Source organism: Platalea leucorodia, assembly GCF_965183815.1.
Source record: "Platalea leucorodia genome assembly, chromosome: 1".
NCBI lineage: Eukaryota > Metazoa > Chordata > Aves > Pelecaniformes > Threskiornithidae > Platalea > Platalea leucorodia.
This window is the reverse complement of record NC_138823.1, coordinates 27636394-27659038: the sequence shown is the minus strand read 5'-3', so window position 1 is coordinate 27659038 and position 22645 is coordinate 27636394. Positions and strand designations below refer to the sequence as shown.

At 38.8% G+C, this 22645-nt stretch overlaps 1 protein-coding gene across 5 annotated transcripts in view; it reads right to left on the bottom strand.

Moving 5' to 3' along the window:
* RUNX1T1 (RUNX1 partner transcriptional co-repressor 1) overlaps positions 1–22645 on the bottom strand; it is a 116030-nt gene that overhangs the window by 19527 nt on the left and 73858 nt on the right. For 4 of the 5 annotated variants that reach the window (XM_082326794.1, XM_082326797.1, XM_082326798.1 and 1 more), the window contains 5 exons: positions 18719–18900; positions 10635–10885; positions 9269–9354; positions 8422–8623; positions 60–128 (listed from right to left, as the gene is read on the bottom strand). In XM_082326794.1, the coding sequence (XP_082182920.1) occupies positions 60–128; positions 8422–8623; positions 9269–9354; positions 10635–10885; positions 18719–18900 (790 nt within the window). The remainder of the gene's footprint in view (positions 1–59; positions 129–8421; positions 8624–9268; positions 9355–10634; positions 10886–18718; positions 18901–22645) is intronic. The other variant, XM_082326796.1, reaches the window with a different exon arrangement.

The window sequence follows — 22645 nt, the reverse complement described above, 5'->3', positions numbered from 1 at the left end:
CATTAACAACTGCACACAGCTGCCAGAAGACTAAGCTGGTGTTTTTAAACAGTTCTTACCAGCTTTCTTCCAGATCTCCTCTGGCACGTATCCAGACGCAGGCCTGTGAAGGAATTCCCGATGCGATTCTGCAGGAGGAGGGGGTGTGGAGGGGAAAAGAAAGAGCATCGTAAGCAATGCTTGCTTGTCGAGAACAAGACTTAGAGAAATACCTTTTCCCATTACTAAGACAAAAAAAAAATCACAGGAAGTTTTTTCTTATGCAAAAGAAAATGGGTGCCATGGCTGTAGCTCACGAATGTCACACAGACCAGATCAATGTTTAGGACTCATATGTCTCATCTTAAGCCAAGCTGAGGCTAGTTTGCTTTATTTTTATTTTACAGCGTTTCAAGTCAACGCTATATGACAGTTTCCATGCTTTTAAGGCTGGATTTGCGAGACCAACTGAGGGAGTGACGTGCTTCATCCTTTGTCATTATGTTTATGAAAAGGAAGAAGAAAGAGGGCAACAGCTCGCGCTTGGCACTTCTGCTCTGTAAAAACAGAATGGCTACTGACAAGCAGAGATGAAAGCCAAGATGTCGTTCCAGTGATCAAATAAGCTGTCCACAGAAAAAGAAAGGGGTGTTTCTACATGTTCAGAGCTACGCTTTCCTATATCTGAGCCCATGTTGGCAACTGTAGCTGCACGAGTTTGAAAAACAGAACCTTTAACTTTAGGTTAAGCCCCTAAATACATATGCTTCCAAACAACCTCACTGGAGCTGAAGCTCGTAATTCACCCATATATTTCCATCACATTTTGACAGCTCTTTCCCCCCCTCCTCTTTTTTTAAAAGGTTTAACCTCTGGGCCTGAGCCTAAGAGCTCTGAAATCAGCAAGATCCCTTCCACACGGACTTCAAAGGCGCAAGATCAGACAATACAAAAAGAAAATTCACTTTGGCCTGAAATTTAGCATACAGATTCTCAGCAGATGAAAAGCTTCTCTTTTCAAATACAATTTAAAAACTGATTAACTATTTTTCAAAGTAAGAGGAGAAATTAAACAAACAAACAAACAAAAAAACGCAAAAAAAACCCCAACAACCACAAAGGTAAGTTCATTGCCATGATTACTATTACCTGTGTGATAGAATTCAATTGTCAAAATAATATAACTTTATTTATTACATTAGAGATAAGGTTTGCATCTTTTTAGAGATGTTGCTAGAAATGAAACATCCTGTTTGATGGCCGAGTTTGAGACATAACAAAAGCACACATGCCATTCTTTGAATACTAATTTGTACTAAATATATTCATTGTTGTATCTTAAAGTTATTATTTGATAACTTGGTCAAAAAGTCGTATTTTTATGAAAAAGGTTGAATCATTAGTTTTTGTGAATCGTTTTTTACACCACTATACATACGCATGCAGTACTGTTTATACACAGTAGGCTACAGAAACTTAAATACATTTAAAAGATGACATTTAATATTGCAGACAGCTAACAAAGGTGGAAACGACAGGGGCCATTTCAACTACTCAGAGAGCAGGGAATCCCAATCCCTGCGCACTGTTCCACAGATGCAGTTTCTAACACATGAATCTGCAGACACCGATGGGGTGGACTGAATCTTCCCATCTGACAGGCAGCTGAGTGGATTTCCCCAGCTCTTCTGTTTGCCACTAAAGTATGGGATGAAAATAAAATGGATTTTTGTAGGCAGAATTTCACACCTCTCGAGCATAAAATGCTGGGGGGGGGGGGGGGTGTGTGTGTGTGTGCAAGATTCTGCAAAACAGCTAACTATTTACATTGCTTTAATCGACATGACAGAGGACTTCAGACCTGATCCTGAAAACAGGAAAATTCTCGGTATCACTTGGCTTGTATGATTCTGGAGATGACAAATATCATTGTGTACACTTCTCTCATCCCTTGGAGGCTTTTAGACTTATGGGAACAGTGCCAGTTCAGTCAGAGACAGAGGAGGCAGCAGCAAACATTGCTTGAAAGCTCAGGAAAACTAAAGGCAAAAAATTAGCACACTCCTACTTGCTCTCCTGCAATACCTGCAGAAAAAGACCCAAACAGACTCCAAATGTGGCAAAACAAGGGGTTTGTTGCATTCATGCCTTGTGTTGAGTTTTCCTGTCTGCTATTTAAGGTACCATCCACTGCAAGGGGATCATAACCTTGATTTAAGCCCTTTACCGTGGTACTTAGTATTAAAAATAAAGAGATGTGGGGCTGATTTTTTGGTACACATGACTTTCCAAAAATGGAATTCAATGACATAAATGACCAGATTGCCAGCTAATTGTTAAAATTTCCAAAACATAAACATCAATCAAGCTCTTATTCCAACCACAAATTATTTACATGAGGAATGAGATCCTCTGCAAGAAGAATTAAATCAAGAGCTTGTGAGAGACTTTCCCATAGTTTGGAATGGCTCACAAAAAAAGACAAGAAGCACTTATGAAGATAATAAAAACCATATTTTCCAAGCAAGAAAAATATTACTAACATGACTATTGTTTAGTCAGTGGTGATGAGTCCATGAAAACAATCTTCTTTTGGGGGCTAAACTACAGGATGCGACCAGAGGATGTAAGTCTTGTATTACTATTATTTTTAAGGAAAGGTGTGCTTCAGATTAAGAATCACAGAACTTGCTCACTAAAACTAAAACACAAAAGATCCTGATTTGGACGTCTAGCAAACTCAAACCAAAAGTAACACAATCAAGTGAAGTCCCTAAAACACTAAATGTAAAACCAACTGCAAAAAGCCATAATGAGGAAGAATGCGCTATATTAGCTGACTGACTGCAGCACCTAGAAGTCAAAGTAAATTCTGCCTGGAAGGAAATGGAACTAAATCAGACAAAGTTAGGAATAACCTGAAGTGACAAGGCAGCTCATACAGAAAAGGATAAGGGAAAAAGCTTTACGTGTCAGACATAATACAGATTTGTTAATGGTGAAAATGCAACAGTGTTATTATGAGAACAAAGGGATGCACACTACGGAATTTTCTTGAAATTCACAGAGAGGCATGGTATGAGAGCACTTGTTGATAATCAGTCTGGTTCCTACTGAACCATATGGAAAAGCCCAACAAGGAAAATAAAAAGCACATATACATGAGAGTAATCAATGCTTGTCTGTGAAAAGTCTATATGAAGTAAAACTAAAATAGATTTTGAAACTGAAAATGTTTTTGGAATTTTCTATTTTAATGTAAAATATACTTTTCAGCAATAAAGTTGTGGGACAGGCACATAAGAATACACGTGAGGAAAAGACAGAAAAATTGGTCTCAGTTTCAGACCTCACATTCTACTGAATACCATGGAACAACATAATACATTGTTTTCTAAAATATATATTAAAAGTACTATTTTAGTCTATCTTGGATTTTTTATTTTTTTTTTAACAAGAAAGAAAACATTCACCAGAAAAATCCTATAGTCACAATACAGTGACACGTTCTATATGGGCCCCGACTGTTTATTTCAGGAACGCATTCAACCATAAGAATCATTGACAGTTAATTGATCTAACAGGTTTCTGGTGTTCAGCAAGTAGAAATATGCTGTAGACTGCTTATTTTTCATGGTTTTAATATAAGGAGAATAGGTGCTGAAAGCCCTGAGAGAGATGTGAAGTTGTAAGAGCAGAAATAAATATGGGTCTGAAACTGAGATGAAAAATCAGGACCAAATAAAGGAGGTGAACTCTCATATGACAATAAGGACCAAACCCAAGAAAACAGAACAAAAAGACTTAAAAGGAAAAGATGTGCTCAAAACTGTCAAAAAGCCTAATTCATATTTGGAAAGGAGGAACAGAAAATGGGTTGAAAATCTAAAAGAATGGCCGTTTTTACCACTGGACAATGACATCAAAGCCTATAATAACAAAATAATAAGAAACAGAGATGAACAGCGGATCTTTTGGGGACCTTTTAGAATTTACTGTATTTATGAAAACACTGGCAGCAACAACAATACCCTATACGCCACAGTGAACATTAGGGCTCAAGCATAATAAAAGCTGCATATCAACAGCCCTGAACTATATGAAATATATAAGCTTTTATATGTATTTATATGCTTTTCCTATTTCATATGCAAGTTTTGCTTCATTCTATCCTATAATAAATGTAACACCATTGGTGGGACGCAGGCAACAAACTTCTCAGAGGAATAAATATTCACCGCCTGGTTTGTAAGAGTCAGGCTCAAAAGTGTGCCACTCCAATTAATGGAACGTATAGATACAAATCTGAAGAAGTGTAATACTGAATGAGACTACCTTGCTAGTCTTGTTTCAAGTATTTTTATGTACATCTTTGCCCTTCTTTGCCCTCTAACACATTTTTGTTGCTATTATAACACTCACGGAATACACATGAAATTGTGTTAAAAATACAGTTATATTCTCATTTAAAAAGAATAAGAAAAGGAAAACCACACAGGTACTGTATTACTGAATCATCCTCGACCAAGAACTTCCAATGACTAGCAATAGATTTTCTCTCTGTTATGCCACCTATGAGTTATTTTGCAAAGCACGACAGTAACAAGGGTGGTATAAGGAATGGATAAAAACGACCCTAGTCCCAAGGAGGCCAGGAATGAATACTGAGAATACAAACCCCCGGTGTTCCTGCAGCTGTAGCCCTATCTAACAGCATGCGATTCAGTACGCCACAATCCAGCCCATACCTCCTGTGCAGCGAGTGGATTAAGAGTAATACTTAATATCATCAATATTACAGAGGCTTTACATTCTAGAACTACAAGTTATAAATGTTACTGTGGTATTCACAGCATCCCCGTTAGCTCATGTTGAGCATATCATGCATATCACAGCAATGCCAATTATCTGCAAATGGCAAAGGGAAGATTTTTATCATCGCAGCATGAACAGACATATAACGGCAGGAATGCCATGGCTAACGCTGGAAGTACGAGGGTGCACAACCTTTGATAAAATATAAACTAGCTCTGAAAGGGTTAACATTTAAAAATGTATTAAGAAATGGCTAACCTACGTGTTTTTGACAAATTCATACACTTCTGAGAATCCTGGCTTCCTGGGGCAAATCCTGCAGGTACTGGCACTCTTTAGTTGGAAACTTCAAACTCTGTTTTGTAAGATTTCCATACAGATAAATTCAACAGACACAAAATATCAACATCTCTGCAGACCTTCTGATGTGTGCCTACACCACTTATCTAGAGCCACAGCTGCACTCAATAAGGTTATAGATCTTGTTTATAACCCGCAATGTTGAAGAACCCTCATCTTTAATTTATCCGACTGTGTGTATTTCAGTATACATTGTCTGATATGTGTAATTATTCACTATTAGGATGAAAGTTGCAGTCCTGCTGCAGTATGTAGTACCGAAATTCTTCAGCAGAAATGGAGGAGTCGGATGATGTATTATTCACTTCATAGACCATCACAGTTCATCAAGTGAATATATATAAAGTCTGAGTCATTTTTAGACTTTCATAAACATGTATTATTCAGACTGAAAAGAATGGACCCATCTTACCTTCAACACTCTCGGAGAATAATGAGAGCTTGTGACCTGTTGTAGCTGGCTAATCCGTGTATTGGATTACACTGCATTAAAACGAATTATCAAATATTTCATTTGATTTCTTAATTAAAAATATCAACACAAATATATAGATCAGACACTGTGAACTGTCACGTTCAACATGGTTTACAGGGATGTCAGATTAAAAGAAGCAGAAAAGTCTTTCTTTGGCAGGAAAAAAGATCTGCTGGTTCAAAATGATGACCAGAATTTGCTTCCATTTCTTTTGGACTCAAACTATCAATGCTAAATTTCAGCTCAGAGTTTTTCAGCGAGAGCTATCTATGAAGTCCATGGCATAATGTTTATAGTGAGAACTTATCACTTCAGTGATGATATTTTAATCGTAAAGAAAAAGAAACAAAGGCACAGACAATGTAGCCATATGGCCCCCTTGTTTTTTCTTCTTGCTGGTGAAGATGACAAGATGGATTTAAAGGGTGGATTAGCTCATTTTAAAAAAAAAAAAAAAAAAAAGGTACAAAGGGGAATCACTGACATTTAGAATCCCTGCAGCAAAACCCAATATTTGCATGTTGTGGCACTTTAATTAAAATACTGGAAGAAATTTTCAACCCCTTCCTCCTCACTTCAAAACTAAAATAAAAAGCCCTAAACAGAACAGCAACTCAAGGCTCACAGACACTGCTTCAATTTTATTGTACCTCTGAATGATAGGAGTTTTCATTTTGTTAACTAGATTACTACCAGATTTGAGGAAATATAAGGATTACCTTTCCATACACTCTGAAGTGAGTATTTTCTGCCTTACATGTCAGACATAAAAGTACTTCTTATCAATATTTATGATTGACATGGATGCTACATCACTGAACCGATCCAAGTTTCATGTCCATGAGTCTCAGAAGTCATTTTTAAAGCCAAATAACCAAAATGGACATGTTAAAATTGAAATGGACTCTCCAGCCAGTTCAGTTGTACCCATAGTACTGCAGAGGTGACTGGTGTGTCCAGTGCTGAAGGCCGTATAATGTCTTTTTAAACAAACAAGACTTCGCTCTTTCCAAGAATTCATCTTGACAAATACACAAACAAAATGATAATATTGGGGTCTAATTGTATGTTTCATCTTCATTTTATCTTTTGTTGCTGTTGTTGTGGTTATGACTATTTTTCTTGGATTCTACTATTATCTATACAGTTTTGATGAATGCCCTGAGTTCCAGTTTCTTTGGGGAAATTATAAAAACTCAGTCTCCTTTCATTTTTTTTACCTCCTAACTATACTTACAAGCACCATGCCCTGGCTCTTTTTGCATCATAGCTTTACTAGAGAAGGGTGCCAGTGCTTTTGATCTAGGGGTTTCCTCACAAGTGTTCTTCCCGAAGCTGTAGATGTGATCGACATTTCAGATGCCATATTTATGAGTCTTTCTTTACATTACATTTAACACTATTCGTACAAGCCATTACCTGAATGATTCTTTCTGAGAAGGGCTCCTCTAGGGACTAGACTTATTAGTGAAGTTGGGAACAGCATTTCCATAACCCTTCCTTTCACTGACTGAAGCTAATTTATAGAGCTATTGGCTCAGATCATTTGACACGCACACACAAAAAAGGTTTGTTTGTTATCAAGAGGCACTAAATATTACAGTAAGAACTCTAGAGATTTACCAAGAGTAAGATGGAAAGGGCATTAGATTTGTTTTTCTGTTTTTCTATTTGCAATTAAATAAGTTTTAGATTTAATAAGTTATTCTTAAGGGCAAAAGGAAAACACAGCTTTAAATAAAATCTAGTTGCAAAATAACACACACATGCAATTCTAGTAATGACCACAGTTTATGATGATTCTGAGTAGATGGCATTTGATACAGACAATTTAATTTATTTTTTTTTTAAGATAAATATAGGACAAGCAATCGCAGTTTTCTGTTCTCTTCAAAAGAGCAGAGAACAATAAAAAGGCATCACCAAGATGAGTTTCTTTACCACGCCTGCCATAAATGCGAGGGGATGGAGTAGAAGCAGGCCAACATATTAATAAATTACAGAAACCCCACGAAACAGAAGCTTGTTTTTATACAGCAGTCATCTTGGAGTAGTTGTGTGAGGTATCATGAGAGTGTGACTGTGAAGGACTGCAGGGGGTGAACGTCCAACTGCTTGGTCTGCTCCTTGTAAGTGGGCTTTGCAGCTTGAGCCGAGCTCTGAGCGGCTCCGTGTAACTACACAGCGAGCAGTACCCAAACTAGCTCAGACACACCTGCGTGAGGTGCAGCGGTGGACACAGACCTAGCAGGATCACGTGTGCATGGCTGTGGGCATCCCAGATGTTGTTTCTTTCTTAGACAGAAACCAAGTACAGCTAAGAAGTGCCCGTATCTTTATATCTCCCTTCATTTCCTTAGAAAGACAACTTCCAAGTTAAGTCATTTGATTCCAGAAGCTGAAAGCCCTTGGCTTCACAGTGCTAACAATCCAGAAGCACCTACAGGTTTCCTTAATCAAGCAGTAAAGGAAGGGAGACGGAAGGGATGGAGAGTCAGTGCCCATCTCACTGCTCTGCTATCCGTACGTGACAGTCTGTCCTTCCGCCCCACCACTCTCAGACATTGCTGAATGGAAAGCAAATTACCAAGTATCACCCAAAAAACCCAAGCCATTCCACATGTAAACATGATTATTAGGGCATAAGAGTTATCGTTCACTCAGTAGTCAGCAGAGAGGAATATTTCATCGCTATCATGGAAGAAGAATCAGAAGAACAAATACAAACTTCATCTAGCAGTTAGTTGAGCTGAAAGAGGACTGGTAAACAATTTTTAATATGGATACTGTACCTAATGTGACTGGATCTGGATTCACTGGACTCTGCTGTCTGGAATGACTACTGCTGCTGTTACCGCCTTTTTTTAAATCTTCTGCATCACTGTACCGCCGTATCCAGTAATTAAGCTCCTCACGGTCTGCTTCTTGACATCGCCGTAGTACAGTGAGAGATCGCCTAGTTTTTTCCACCATGTCCATTATGCAGTTTAACAGCTATTCAGAGCGGTGGATGGAGCAGAGAAAGAAAAACAAACATTTTATTCATAAACCAACAGAAAAATAAAGAAAACATTAATGTGCTGAATGCCTGGGTTTTAAGAATGAAGGAACCTCTCCCTGTTTTTTCAAATACAGGATTTTTTTAAGAGTGACAATCCCTTCCTGTTTAACTGGTGATCCTGAACTGTAGAGATAGGGATTTCTGGGGGAAAGGGAGAAGAGGAGGAAAAGACTGAACAGACTGTAATCCCACCGCTAGTATCACATGGCACCATGGAGGCCAGGAGATCTGGTCCAGAACTGGTGCCTACAAATGTTATAAGCACTAACAAATTCAAAGAACAAATCCAATTAACCAGTACTAAGGGCAAGGGTTATGTGTCCCAGATCCAGGGTTTACAGACAAGAGTCTACTCCCCTTTTGGCAGCCTGTAATAATTAGGATACTGCAACAGGTACATTAACAGCAAGGGCTGATATGAGCTACCTAATGCGGAACACCAAGCCCCTAGATTTAATTACCAACATTTTCAAAACTTGTCCAAAGTTTCAGATTTGTTTTAAAAGAAAAAGTTTAAATTTCTATGTTAGAAGGGCTCCTTTCAGACAATTATACGTAAAAGTACATTCAGCCCTTACATGGTCAAGGTGTTTCCACTCTTCTGCCCATTCTCTGTCTGTTAGCCTGTGATCAATCATTTCTTCTTGACGTGTGCCATGCAACCCTGCCAAAAAGGAGCAAATCATGTTTACAATGTTGGGAGTCCTCTAGGGGAAAAAAAAAAAAAAAAAAGAAAAAAGAGCCTATCAGACAAATATATCATACATTACCTGGTCTAGCATCAGGAATGCCACCACAAAAATAAATGGATACTTAAAAACTTTGCTCTAAGTTCTCTTCAGCACTTTTCCCCACACAAGATGCTACTGTTTTACTCAGTATCTTCAATTCTGCAAGTTCTGCACGTTGCAAGATGACCTCTCAAAAATGGACACAACCCTTTCCGATTATGTACACTTATTTTATATATATATATATATATATATATATATATATAATACAATATATAATTTTTCATTCACTACTTGAATAAGTCAGCAGGGCAATTATTTGGTAACTCAGTGTATCAAATACTAGCTGTACTTAAGAGAGTTGAAAAAATATTAGTATAAACTCAATGTTATTTCACTAAATGCAGTAATTACTACCATGTCAACAGAGCATCATTAAGGGTTCATCCCTTCACAGATGTTTAAACAACATGTGGTTAAAATGTAACACATATATCAGAGCAGCTGACAACACGATACAACCAAGCCAGTATTTATTATCAACACTCAAGAGGAACCGACACTTGCTCTTTGTTTAGCCTCCTCTATACAGATGCTGAATATTTGTAAATGTTCCTCTTTTATTGAAGATTTGTTTAAAACAGGGAAGAATAGTAAGTGCAGATGTGAAGCAAGCCAGGCAAATCCAAGAGCATCAGACATCCCTTTAAACCAAAACGTGCTGCGCAGGGTGTGGTTGGTGCTTCTGCTGTTTGCATCCTCTGCAGACATCCCCACACCGCAGTGCACCCTTGAGATGTCACACATGAAACCCTTCTCCAAAGGCTTTCCTCTAGTCTAAGCTGAAATGAAGCTTTATTGATGTTATAGTCACAAATGTGGCATTAAAAGAAAAATAAAAGACTCTACCCATCCTTGCCTGCCAGACACCTGAGTGTCCAGGTCATCTACGCAGCTGTGAAAGCATGGGTTCCTGCTCCTTCTGACTATCTTGATTTGGAGTGTAGCAAAGACACAATTAAATCCACTTTTACAAATATAAATCTGAAAATAAGGCCATTAGAAGCAGCTAGATGGACAAACACCTATAAAGGCTACATCTAAACAGCAGGTATATTTAATCAGCAAAAAATACCCTGTTCAAAATACAGAATATAATTACAAGGAAAAGAGAAACCTAAAAAAAACAGTGCAGAAAATCAACATGCCTTACCCATAGGTCTGTTTCTGTCCCTGAGGTCCCTGTGATTGGGGTGTCTGTATGAGTCCCTGTAGTGATGGGCAATGGCCATATCATCCAAACGATAATGCTGAGGTGGAGGTGGGGTGGGATGAGGCAGACCATTGGGCTGATAAGATAAGCCATTATTTGGACTGTACCGCTGGCCTGGGCTAATAGTGCAGGGCCGCTTGCTTGGATGCTCTGAGTGCAAAGGCTCTCTGTCAAAGCCGTTTTCTTTGGTTCTGAAAAACAAAGCAAAGGAACTTTAATTCACTTAGTGAGCAGAGCTGCTCAGGAACACACACTCCCACCAACATGTGCAGCTTTAGGAACTAAAGCTTGTTCTTTCACTTTGCTCTAAATGTATGGTGTTGCAGAACGTTTCATAACACTGTTTATTCAAAGGACACATTCACCTTGCCTAACTACCCTTGTAACTTGAGAAATACTAGCAGGGCAAGCCTTCCGACAGAGCGGCTTAGAGTTGGGCTGGAAAGCGGGCACCCTTCACTGAAATCACCAGCTGATGGGATGGATACACACGTAATTGCAGAGCTGAAACAATCAACTGATACATGAAGCTAGAGGCCGACAAATTCTTGCTTTCAGTAGTGCTATAGCATATAGTGATTAGGGGAAATCTGCAGTTAAAGAAACGTGGGTATTTTTCAAGAGGATAGCATACAGTCTTAAGGTAGCGCGTGGCAGTGTGCTGAAACTCGGCTATAGGTAATGCCAGGATGAGCTCCCATCAAGATCAGTGTCACACTGAGACTTTGGGCAAGAATTACTCTAGATGATGAGAAATGTTTCCTTCAGAGATTTTTGTACCATCTGGGCTATTCCAGTCAAAGGTGCTGTGCCTGTCATTAATTTTGCAGGATGATGTGGTTAGACTAAAGACCTCAATAACATTCAAGATTTCCCACTCCATTACTCTTAGAGGGTGGCTTTATACTCAGGCAACTTTGAAGAGTTATCAGGGAGAAGGGCAGTTTTTTACTTTATAGATATTCATTAATTTGATTCATAATCAGCTGTTTCCAAAGAAGTCTCTATTTTGCACCTCTGCCTGAGAACCTGGAACTCACACTGAACTCATCTTCTGTTAAAATAAAAAAAGGCAGGCTAGAGTTACTTCAACAGGTTCACAACTCCTTTTAGGAGCTTAGGGAAGTTTCGTTTTACTGAAGTACAGGGTCTTTTTTACCACTGGAATAAACAAAACCTACAAAACATTAGCTTTGAACAGAAAAGTTATTAGATATAAATATCACGAACTGTTGACGTTGCATCCCTCCTCCAAAAACTTTTATTAAACAGCTGATATATTCCAGCCTTTTTTAAAGAGAACTTTTTCCTCTGTGATTTACAGAAGGCACAATGCATCTTCCCAATAATAACACAATTTTTTGTCACTTTGACAGGAAGGTAAATTTGATTTAATTTGCTTCTTTGCCTGCTGTTAAAACCAACTGCCCTTCAACAAACCCTCCCCACAATCCAACCAGCCTCAAGGGACTGTCTGTGTAGAAACATGCACTGTATTAATTATTGCCCCTCAACAGGTTCTCCTTCAATGTCAATGAGAGGAAGGATGAAACAAAATCTTTGCCAATATCCACTGGGAGAGAGGATCAAAGTAAGATCTTGCAATTACCAGCACGAAATGAAAAGATGGGTTGCACTGTTTTCAGAAGGAGTAAAGAGATTTTCCAGGGACCTCACCACAATCACTAATGCCAGAGAAGCTGCAGGTATATATATATTTTATTATACCTTAACTTGGCAAAGAAGGGAGAATCTTTCACCAATACAGCAGGACAGCTGTTCTAATTTTGGGCAGAGATATAAAAGACATACTTTGTTAAAAAGTGGAGTATGTACCTTGTTCCAAAGCAAACGCAGAATGGCTGTGAAAACTCTTCATCAGGAAAATCTGAGGACCATCATATATTTTTAATGACTTTTGGCACAATGGAAGTGCTTGCAATAACTCCCAATGGGTAGTCACGTTTTTGACAGCTCTCCAAGACAAGTTTTGTATTTAGTTGCTGGTGTGTGCTTTCTTTGCACATATCTACTCAAACTCAATGTCCAGGTCTTTCAATTGTAAAAACACTATGCAAGCAAAAAATGGACTTTCCTATATGTACAAGCCAAGCTATTCGTTTGCCAAGGTTCTTTAGTGTTACAGTTAGAATGATCCCTAACTAAGATGGGGAAAAAATCAGAAACTGTAAATAATCAAATAACTTCATTTACTTTTTTTGATCACTTGTAGGAAAAGCAAACCAGAAAACTGTGACAAGTAGGAATTTCAGTTTTCCTTTTCTGCACTATAATTAGATGTTAAAATCATATATTTGCATACAAATGTACATATTTGCACCTTATTGTACAGGTACTTCTGTGTTTTTTTAGGAATGCTTTGTACTTAATTACCTTAATTGGAATGCACTGCATTAGCTTGGGCAACCAGCATATCCATTTTCTTCTAAAACCCTGAGTTCAACTAACATAGAAATTAGTATTATCATTGAAAACACATTCACTGAAATTGAATTCCTATTTTTGCTACTATGCTGGCTAATGGCTGTCAGGTCTTTTCTGGGTGTTAAAACCTTAATTCTGCAATTTGTTGTTATATTTTCTGCAGTGACCAAATAAACAATTTAGCAGAATACCAGAATGAGACTGTATATAAACTCATCTTGTGTTTCTGGCCATATGAAGTATATAAAAAGGTAACGGCTTCCAAAGTCTTATCAGAACAGGAATCACTGGCAAATTTACTATAGCTGAATATACTGAATATAGTGATAAAAGACAAAGTACTGAAGAGTGCCATAATTCAGATGCCCTGAACTCAACCTACTGTTCTGCTTCTGATCTCAGTCCTACTCATTCTTCCAGGTCTCACCCCCTGGTGCCTGAGGAAGCACTCCTGTTTCACAGCAACTGGCAGATCCATCTGAGTTCCAAATCCAAAACTGCCACTATTTTCATCTGATTTCATCTAATCCATCTGATTTTGCAAAACAACAACAAGCCGTAGAGAGGAAATAACACTGAATGTGTAGGAAGCCTAACTGACACATTTTCTTCTTTTTCTTTTTCTTGCTCCTGTTGGTAACATTTTCCCTGACGTGCACATACATTGACGCTGTTGTTTGGAAAACTGGCAATATGATAAAGATGGGGTCCTTCAGCTATAAACGTGAAAGAGGTCATTTTACTTGGAGCCATGTTTTACTTAGATTAAAGATAGCAGAATAGATACTAGTCATTAGTCTGTACCTGTTTAACAGACTTTACGTTGTTTTAAGTTATCATTTAAGTTTTAAATTATTGCAATTTATGGATAATTTCCTGGGTAGGAAATCTGACCATGCAAAACTGCCTTGGCTGGAAAATTAAGTTTCACCTGACCAAGAGTATTACACCAATTTCACTGAACACTGAAGTCAGCTTGCAAGAAGGAGGCAAAGCTGTTCATCTGCTATTTGTGCAAGATGCTTTGATTAAAATTGGACTTCCACCAATAAAGTCTTGATGACCAAACAAGTGATAATACCTTGCTGGAATAAAATACTTATTTTGTTTATAATACTATGTTACAGAAAAGATTAATATTGCCTTGCTAACAGTTCATATTAAGAAATTTATTTTAAAATTCCTCATAATTACACATGGCTTAGAAGAAGCATAGCTGTAAGAGCTGTGAGCATCCTTCACCTTACTGAGATGTGAAGGAGCTTCTTCAAATAAGAAGATTTACCTAACAGAATTATCAAAGTCAGTCTCTGTGCCCAGATACGTTCAACACAAATTCCTTGTCAGGGGTGCCAAGGGTACAGCAAGCACAGCAGCAATTTCCAAAGTCACAAAACAATCGTGGCCAGTTTTGTTTTCTTCTCACTCAAAATTAGAGCTATTCTAACAGATTTTTGTGCTATCCTATATCCACTTCGTAGGCAGCTGTCATAAATGTAGTGTCACTATATGACACACTCATGTGCCATACAGCCCTTCCCAGCAAGCTCAAAGGATGACTAATTAGCAAAAAGTCTTTGTGGTTAAAGTATTTAAAATCGTGTTATTTATAATTAAGCATTCATTCACCAAAATAAAAACTCACATTGGTCCAAGTTCCTTTGCTTCACTACAGTAGAATGTAAACTCCCAAAGTTGTAAACAAAATATAGTGAACACTTTGTTCAAGACATGTCATGAACAAATTACCAAAACGTGTTGTCTCCTCAGGTGTCAGTTTTTCTCTCTTGCAGTGACTGATGGTTCCCAGTGTTATTACAGAAACAGATTGATCTTTTTAATGAGCTAGTTTAATAGACTCCAAAATCTCACCGTGGCTGCTCATCCGTGTCAGACCATATGCACCAAGAAAACATTCAGTAAAACACAAAGCTCTGCTGTCAGATTGCTCTATAAAACCTCACATACAGTAGACTTGAATATGCAGATAAATAACCAGAATTGGAAAATGCATATGCAAAAAAGGTTCTGAAATTATAACCAGAAAAATTTACTGTATGTGGATTTTCTTTAACAAAAAATCACGAGGTGATGTGGTTGTGTGCAACACACGCATTCCGCTTCCTTTGCCTAATCCCTTACTGTATTTTACCTCTATTGGAATCAACGGTATGCAGTTACCTGTGCCCATAAGAAAAATGTAAGTATCGAAGAACATGTGTATATATGTTTCTAATATATACATGTATGTATCATACACACACATGCGCATCTATATATGACAGAGAGAGACATTACATACACATTATATGCAATATGTATACGTGTGCGTGTGTGTATATCTCTCATATCCCTTGGGAAGTGAAAAAGATACCACAATTTACTTTATTGAGAGACATATCTCCAGACAAAATTATTCCACCTGCATTTAGTTCCTCTGGAAAGATGTTGCCTTTTAGTCACTTTTTTCCATATTCTAGCAAGTCACAGCAAACCCTTCTCTTAAAGGATGCCTCATATCTTCTGCTGTATTTTTATATTTGAAAACTACTTAGATATCTAAACAAAAGGTATATCTATTTCTGGATGTTTCCTCCTGCTCCTCTGTAAACAATTAAAATAATTAATAGCATAATGAGTATAAAGCCAGACAAGTATTTGGTTTCAATACTCACTCAGTCTAGGCATGCTCTGACTCTGAGGACAGGTTTTTGTGGTTGATTTACTTACATTATCCAAATTAAAAGGTATGCAAACTCACATTCAGTATATTTAAGAATCTTTCCAACAGGATCTTGTTCGTTTTACTAAATCTATAGTACAAATGTCCTTGAGTTCATGAGACAACTCCACTGAACTTGGTTCAGCCAAAACTACTGTATGAGTTTATTTTTTTCTGTATAACCTTAATCATAGTCAACAGAGTAGCAGCTGTGACTAACCCGTAACAGGGTTGTTTGATACTACAAAAAACCTAATTTTTTAAGCTCAAGTCAAAATTCCAATGGGTGAGCTGGTCAGTCTCTTTCCAGGTCTTTCATGACAGCAAAGAATCTAGGAGTCAAAAAAGAAAGCATGGGTTTTTCTGAAATGCCACTTCCCCGGAATGAAGGAGCCTAATTTCAAGCAGCGATCGACAGACGCTGCCAGTTGATAGCTCCGGCACCTCCGAGTGTGCAGGGCAGAGGGACACCCCGCATTACAGCCCCTTCCTGGACCCTGGGAATTCAAACGCAGGGTCTTACCCACAACACTGGAAGTTAAACTGTCTACCCCTCACCCCAAAAGCTGCATTACTACCTGGAAAGGAACTGAAGACTCCTGGAGCTAGATAGAGCCTAAGAGAGACTTCAGTTGTGAAGGCAAAAGGCACTTGCTCGCAAGCAAAGACTTCAGAGTTTCAAGAGCACCTGTGTATTTTAACTAAAAAGGAACACTGAGAACAAAACCCATAAACCAGACTTAAATCTCTCTAGGCCTCAGTTTTAATTAAAAGATGAAGGCTGACTTTAAAATCCAATATTCTTCTGATCTGCCGGTCCCCTTATGGGCTATTCCTATGTCCTTTTTGCTCTAAGACTAATACAGAGTCTTTTCATTACTAAGTTCTTGTACCAGTCTTCACCTGTACCACCCATCTCTTGCCACGCAACCAGGACTGAAGGTACCATAGGTGAGGCCGTACTTATTACAAAATAACCGCAATTCAGCGCTGTCAAACTGGGTCTCAAAGGGTGGGAAGTATTATTCCAGAATGTGAAGGAAGAAAAATAAAGGAAATATTTTATTGCCCATTTTTCCTTTATGGCCTTACGGGAGAAGCGAGTAATACTGCTCTCTATTAACAGGGGAAAAAAAGCAAGCTAGGGCTGTCAGGAAGGCACATCCCTCTTCTCCTCTGTATTCTCTGTCAAGCAAGACCTCACAGGCTTATGAGATAATTTAACGTGTGTCTATTTGTAAGAAAAACACTGTCTCTGCTACTGGACTACAGCATGCTGATATTTAAGTTATTCACAAGATGCACAACATTTTAAGGGCCTTTTTAACAGACGTTTTGGTATACCACTCAGCAAAGACTAAGGGCACGCAGCAGAACTGCCCCAGGGAGCCAAATTTCAGCTTTGGAATGTTATCTCTTTGCACAGAGTAAGAGACTACATGGAAAATGTCTGAAAATTAATCATCTTTCTTGGATGCAGTCAGCCGGTTTGTGTTACCACCACTGGCTATTTCAGTTTGGTCTAGTTGTCAGGAAAAACTGGTGAAAAGAGGGTATACGGAAAAGGGCTTCTGTGCTGGTATCTTTATTTTCTTGCTGGTCCACAGGGATTTTCCTGAAACACAATCTAAAGCAAAATACTTTCATATTTTCGTCTCTCCAATGGCTACGTTACTTTAATTTTTACTGCTCACTTCTAGGTCTGAGTAGCTTAAAGTTTTACTATGCAGACATTTTCAAGATCTTGTATCTACATCATTAATATCTCGCTTTCATAATATGCTCAAATATTTGGTGTTGAACTTTTGCCTACCAGCCTCGGGAACTTCCAGACTTTTTTTTTTTCGATAGGCTTTGTGTTATCGTGGCCTGTCCCTACACAAAAATGTCACCTGTAGGAAACTTGCAAGCCTTCTTGACTTTGCAAATCTTCACCTTTTTCATTTAAAAGATAACTAGGACACTTGCAGTGCCTTGTGCATGCAAGTAGTGGCATTTGGCAGAATAGCATTATAAAAGTTTTCCATACTATAAATCCATGGCAAACAAAACTAAGAAAAATCCAATATTTGGCCCTTCCAAAGATAACATTTATACGCTAGCTGAATTTCTAACACTTATCACGGGAAGACAGTTAAAAATAAATAACCACAAGAGTCATTTTCTTGTAACACTCAACAAAGAACTTTATTCAAATAAGAGAAAATTGCTCCACACCCCTAAGCTACTGTACTTCGCACATGAGCACTCGCTTGCCCTGTTTCTGCATGGTCTCCTTCTAAGCTCAACAAAAAAAAAAACAGATTTCAGTGAACATTTTTGCTGTTTGGAAGAAATACCCTTATGTATATTGGATATATGAATATGGTAACATGGCACAGCAGAAGGAGTCAAAGCCCTGACTGCGCTACAGAGCTTGCCTTGTACTTCCCAATATGAGTGCCTAGCCACTCTTCCCATATTTACTGTTTAATCCAACAAAATCTCAAATGCAAAGGACTTGCATATGGAGCTGGAGTGATCTACTCATCACTTTATGCTGCAGAGAAATACTATGCACTAAATAGTCAGTATGGCACTGGCCAGACAGTACTATTTCTATGTAGATATGACCATGGCGTGTCCTCAGGCAACCTGAGTCAATGTATGCATATATATTTTTAATATATATGTGTGTGCATACACACATACACAAAGGCAATTTGGCTGCTGTACAGCTGTAATGAGGGCAGGACCTGCATCCAGGGAACACCATCCCAGTTCCCCACCCACACGCTCCCCTCTTGCTAGCGGAGCTCAGCACGTTTGACCCACGGGACATTTCTGAGCAGGGTGTGAAAGGCGTGGTGGTGCTCACCTGTCTGGAGTTCGCCTCTTCCCGTTTTCGTTCACATCGAGAAGCAGCTCTGAGGAGTCAACAGGTGAGGTGGTGCTGGCATCCAGAAGCAGCTGTTCGTGCTGGGCGAGGTACTGGGCTGGGTTCTGCTTGGCTAGCCTTGCACAGTGCAGCAGCTCCCGCTGCAGCAGGGGCAGATTGGCCTGCAAGAGCGTTGCACATGTTAAGAGAGCAGCTTGCAGGTAGTTTCGACATAGATGAAGCAGAAAAATCAGAAATCAAAGGAAAGCCTGCTTTGGGATGAACCTGTTACAAGCATCCTCAGTTAGGTTTGTTGTGGTTAGCTGCCTGAAAGCAGGCAGCCTCCTTATGGAGTCAGGTCACAGCTGTGGTACACATGCATGGAATGATGGGAGTTTACTTACAAAAATGGAAAATAAAACTGCAAATACTGTGAGAAAACTAGGTCTGAGCTCCACATCTTTAAAAGGGGAAAAAGCACTGCCCTGGCTCACTTCATCTGACACATCGGAACGGGTTGCCCAGAGAGGTGGTAGATGCCCCATCCCTGGAAACATTCAAGGACAGGATGGACGGGGCTCTGAGCAACCTGATCTAGTTGAAGATGTCCCTGCCCATTGCAGGGGGAGTGGACTAGATGACCTTTCAAGGTCCCTTCCATCCCAAGGCATTCTATGATTCTATGATCTCCTTTCTTACTATCCAAAACCTGAGTTCCTATGACGCAACAGTTTTCAACAAGTGACAAACCTTCAATATTTGTTTCCCATTCAGACTCCAGTTAGTATTTATAAATTGTTCGAAACCATAGGATCCACGGCTCTGTAAGTTGCCTCTGTCACCATGCTTCAAGGGCCTTGGGGAGAAGAGGATTGCCCTCAGCTTTCCCATTACAGTTGCAGTTACATATTAAGATAGATTACAACAAGATCACATGTTCCAGAGCTTCAGTTAATCACACAGAGGGCTACAACCCTCCTCCTAGCCAGATGTGCCTTGAAGTATTTTTAATCTTCCTCTCAGGGCCGCACTGGGACTTGGGTCATGGGCTGGAGAGTACCAGGACTCAGACGCAAAGAATTGAAAATGCTCGTTGATCGCTGGGTGGCACATTTTGTCTATCTATGGGGGTCATATTTAGTTGTACTTCTTGCCAGATTCGGGACCAAGGTGGAACTGTATGAACTTCCCATTGGAGGAGACAGTTACACACCCTGGGAAATTCTTCCTTTCTTTGCAGTATATGCATGGATTGACACTATGTTAGTCCAGTCATTTCTTACCTAGTTATTTGTACCATAAGGTGATGTGCCCTGAACTCTCTTGTTCCATGCCTAGTGCACAATGATTTTTTGCCTGGGGATTTTCAAGTACTGGATTAAATTTCGTGACCTTTAGTAACTAGAGGTAAGACAAAGAGCTCCAGGGGTCCCCTTTGATTTGAAATAACTCTGGGGGTAGGGGGAATCTTTTTTAAGTCAAAAAGGTTCTGAAACTAACATGCAGGGAACGAAGCAAAAAAAGCAGATGTTCTGGAAAGCTGTGAGCATGGGATCTTGGTAAATGACTTTGCTAGCATTATAACAATGGCAAATGCTCCAGCACCTGTTGCTGTACCATAACGGTAGATCCACTGTGCAACAAAAAAATGCCAGAATAGGGTTATTCATCTTAGGATGGGAAGACAGCCGATTGTGGAACATGAAGTCTTTTCAGACCTCCGCAGAACACAAGTATTTTGTGAGTTACCAAAGAAATATCTTCTTTCAGTTATTACCTGTCACATTTTTGTCCAGGGCTACCACGTAACAGAGAGAGATGCTGAATGCTTTTGAGAGCAGGGTTTTTCACTTGTTTTGATTTGATTGTTATTTTTTAAAAGCTCACATAGAATCAAAGTCAAGACATCCAACTACCTGAACTGCCTCATGTGGCAGAAAATGACTGGAGAAGTTTACATATATTTACAAATAAATATCTGCAGGAAATAATAGAATATTATGATAATAGACCTAGAATTTTAATAGTGGTGCACACTTGGAAGATGTATCATCATATCTCAGCACTCCTGTGAGGTAGAAATGTGAAGTCCTCACTTTGCAGCTGAGAAATCAAGGGAAAACAACACATTTGTGCTCCTTATCTACTATCACAAACAAAAGGGACCTATTTCATACATGGGCACTCCTGGCTCCTGAAGACAACCAAATTTTGAACTCACTAGCAAGAACCTTGTTTTATTTTACTTGGTTTCCTTCTCCTAAAGAAATGTTCATTCTTGCTCTTTAACCATAAACATTAAGATTTGCAATTAAAGCCATCCTTTATTCTAAAGGGATTGAACATGTTTTCTGTGCACAGAAGAGATGTGTACAACTTTTAATATCTCTATTAAACATGGATCAACTCAGTTTCTTAATTTTTTAGACGTTATGATAGATAACTATGAATGACATGCCTCATAATTTGGGTTTATAATGGCATCAAGCAACATTTGGACAAAGACTTAAAGTGAAGAAAAGCAGTATTTGAAAACTTTTAGTTCAACACAACTACTTTGAATCTGCTCAAGACATTATTCTAAACAACCTTTATCAGACCATATAGTAAAAAATAATTGGTTTATTGGAAGAAAAATAATCAGGACCTCTCTACAGCTAGGTCAAGTGCACAGACTGCTTCTGGTCACCATGGCCCCAATACACCACAAGAACTTTTTGGGACACAACAAGTTTTTGGCAAGCTGTATGCAGAATGAAGCACCAACATTCTCCCTGCTGTGAACAGGGAGAGATCAGGCTCCTACTCATGCATACTCATACAGCCGCTGAAACCAAAGTGGTCTGGGACACAAAGGCTTATGCAGAGGTTCAGCTCTAAGAGTAGAGGCAATTCTGTCAACGTGCAGTAGCACATTTCTTCCAGCATTGCTGCTGCTGCCTGCAGACAGACTTCTACACCTCTACATGCGAGAGTTACAAACCAGTTCTCGACCAAAAGCCAGATATGTATGTTAGAAAAACACTAACTGCAAACAAACATGATATTACTGGCTTACAGTCCCCTAAAATGTTGCACTTCCATGTCTGGAATATGCTCCTGCTCTTGTTTTGGATTGGACCTTATATCCTTCGAGATTTAGGTAGTGTCTTAGCCTCCTCCATCAGTTTTATAATCAGGAAAAGGAGAACCATGTTTTTTACCCAGCTATCAGACCTGTTTTCCACTTTGAAAGGAACTGTTCTAACCAGAAAAGAAAACATTATCTCTGCACCTGCAAAAGACGCTACAGCTCCAAAAAGCCTGTTTTATCATTTCAGTGCTCACTCCAGGTAATTAGTTAATAATTTTCCATTGTTGGATGTTCCTACTTTCTTCGAAACTTTAGCAAGAGAAATATTTCAGTATTATAATTTAAATTAAAAAGGCTCCATTAGAATACAGTACAATTAGGCTTTGATGCAAGTTTTGATAATTGCAAGTTTAAATAAATTATTTACAGACATATTTAAAAAAAATATTTAAATTGAGACAAATTTTTGTTCAGAGAGCCCGAGTAACTCTAAATCATCAAATCATATATTGATACTGATGCTTAAAACAAATATGCACAGCATGTCTATTGAAAAACAGAGCGTTGGCAGTACTGAACATGTACACCATGTACCACTTAAATTTAATAGACTAAATCCTGCTTGATATTAATATAGAAAATGTGCACAAAAAGGCTCCCAGCCAATGAAGGTTTCTGCAGGTGAATGATCTTATCTTCCTCTGAACCAGAATTGGTAGAAAGATAAGCAATCCAATCACTATTTATTATCTGTAATAGATCAGCGCTCCCTGGCGTGATGCACTGTACAATCACATGGTGAAGGGTAGCTCCTTTCCCAGAATTTTTATTACAGAAGCACAAATATTGGCTTC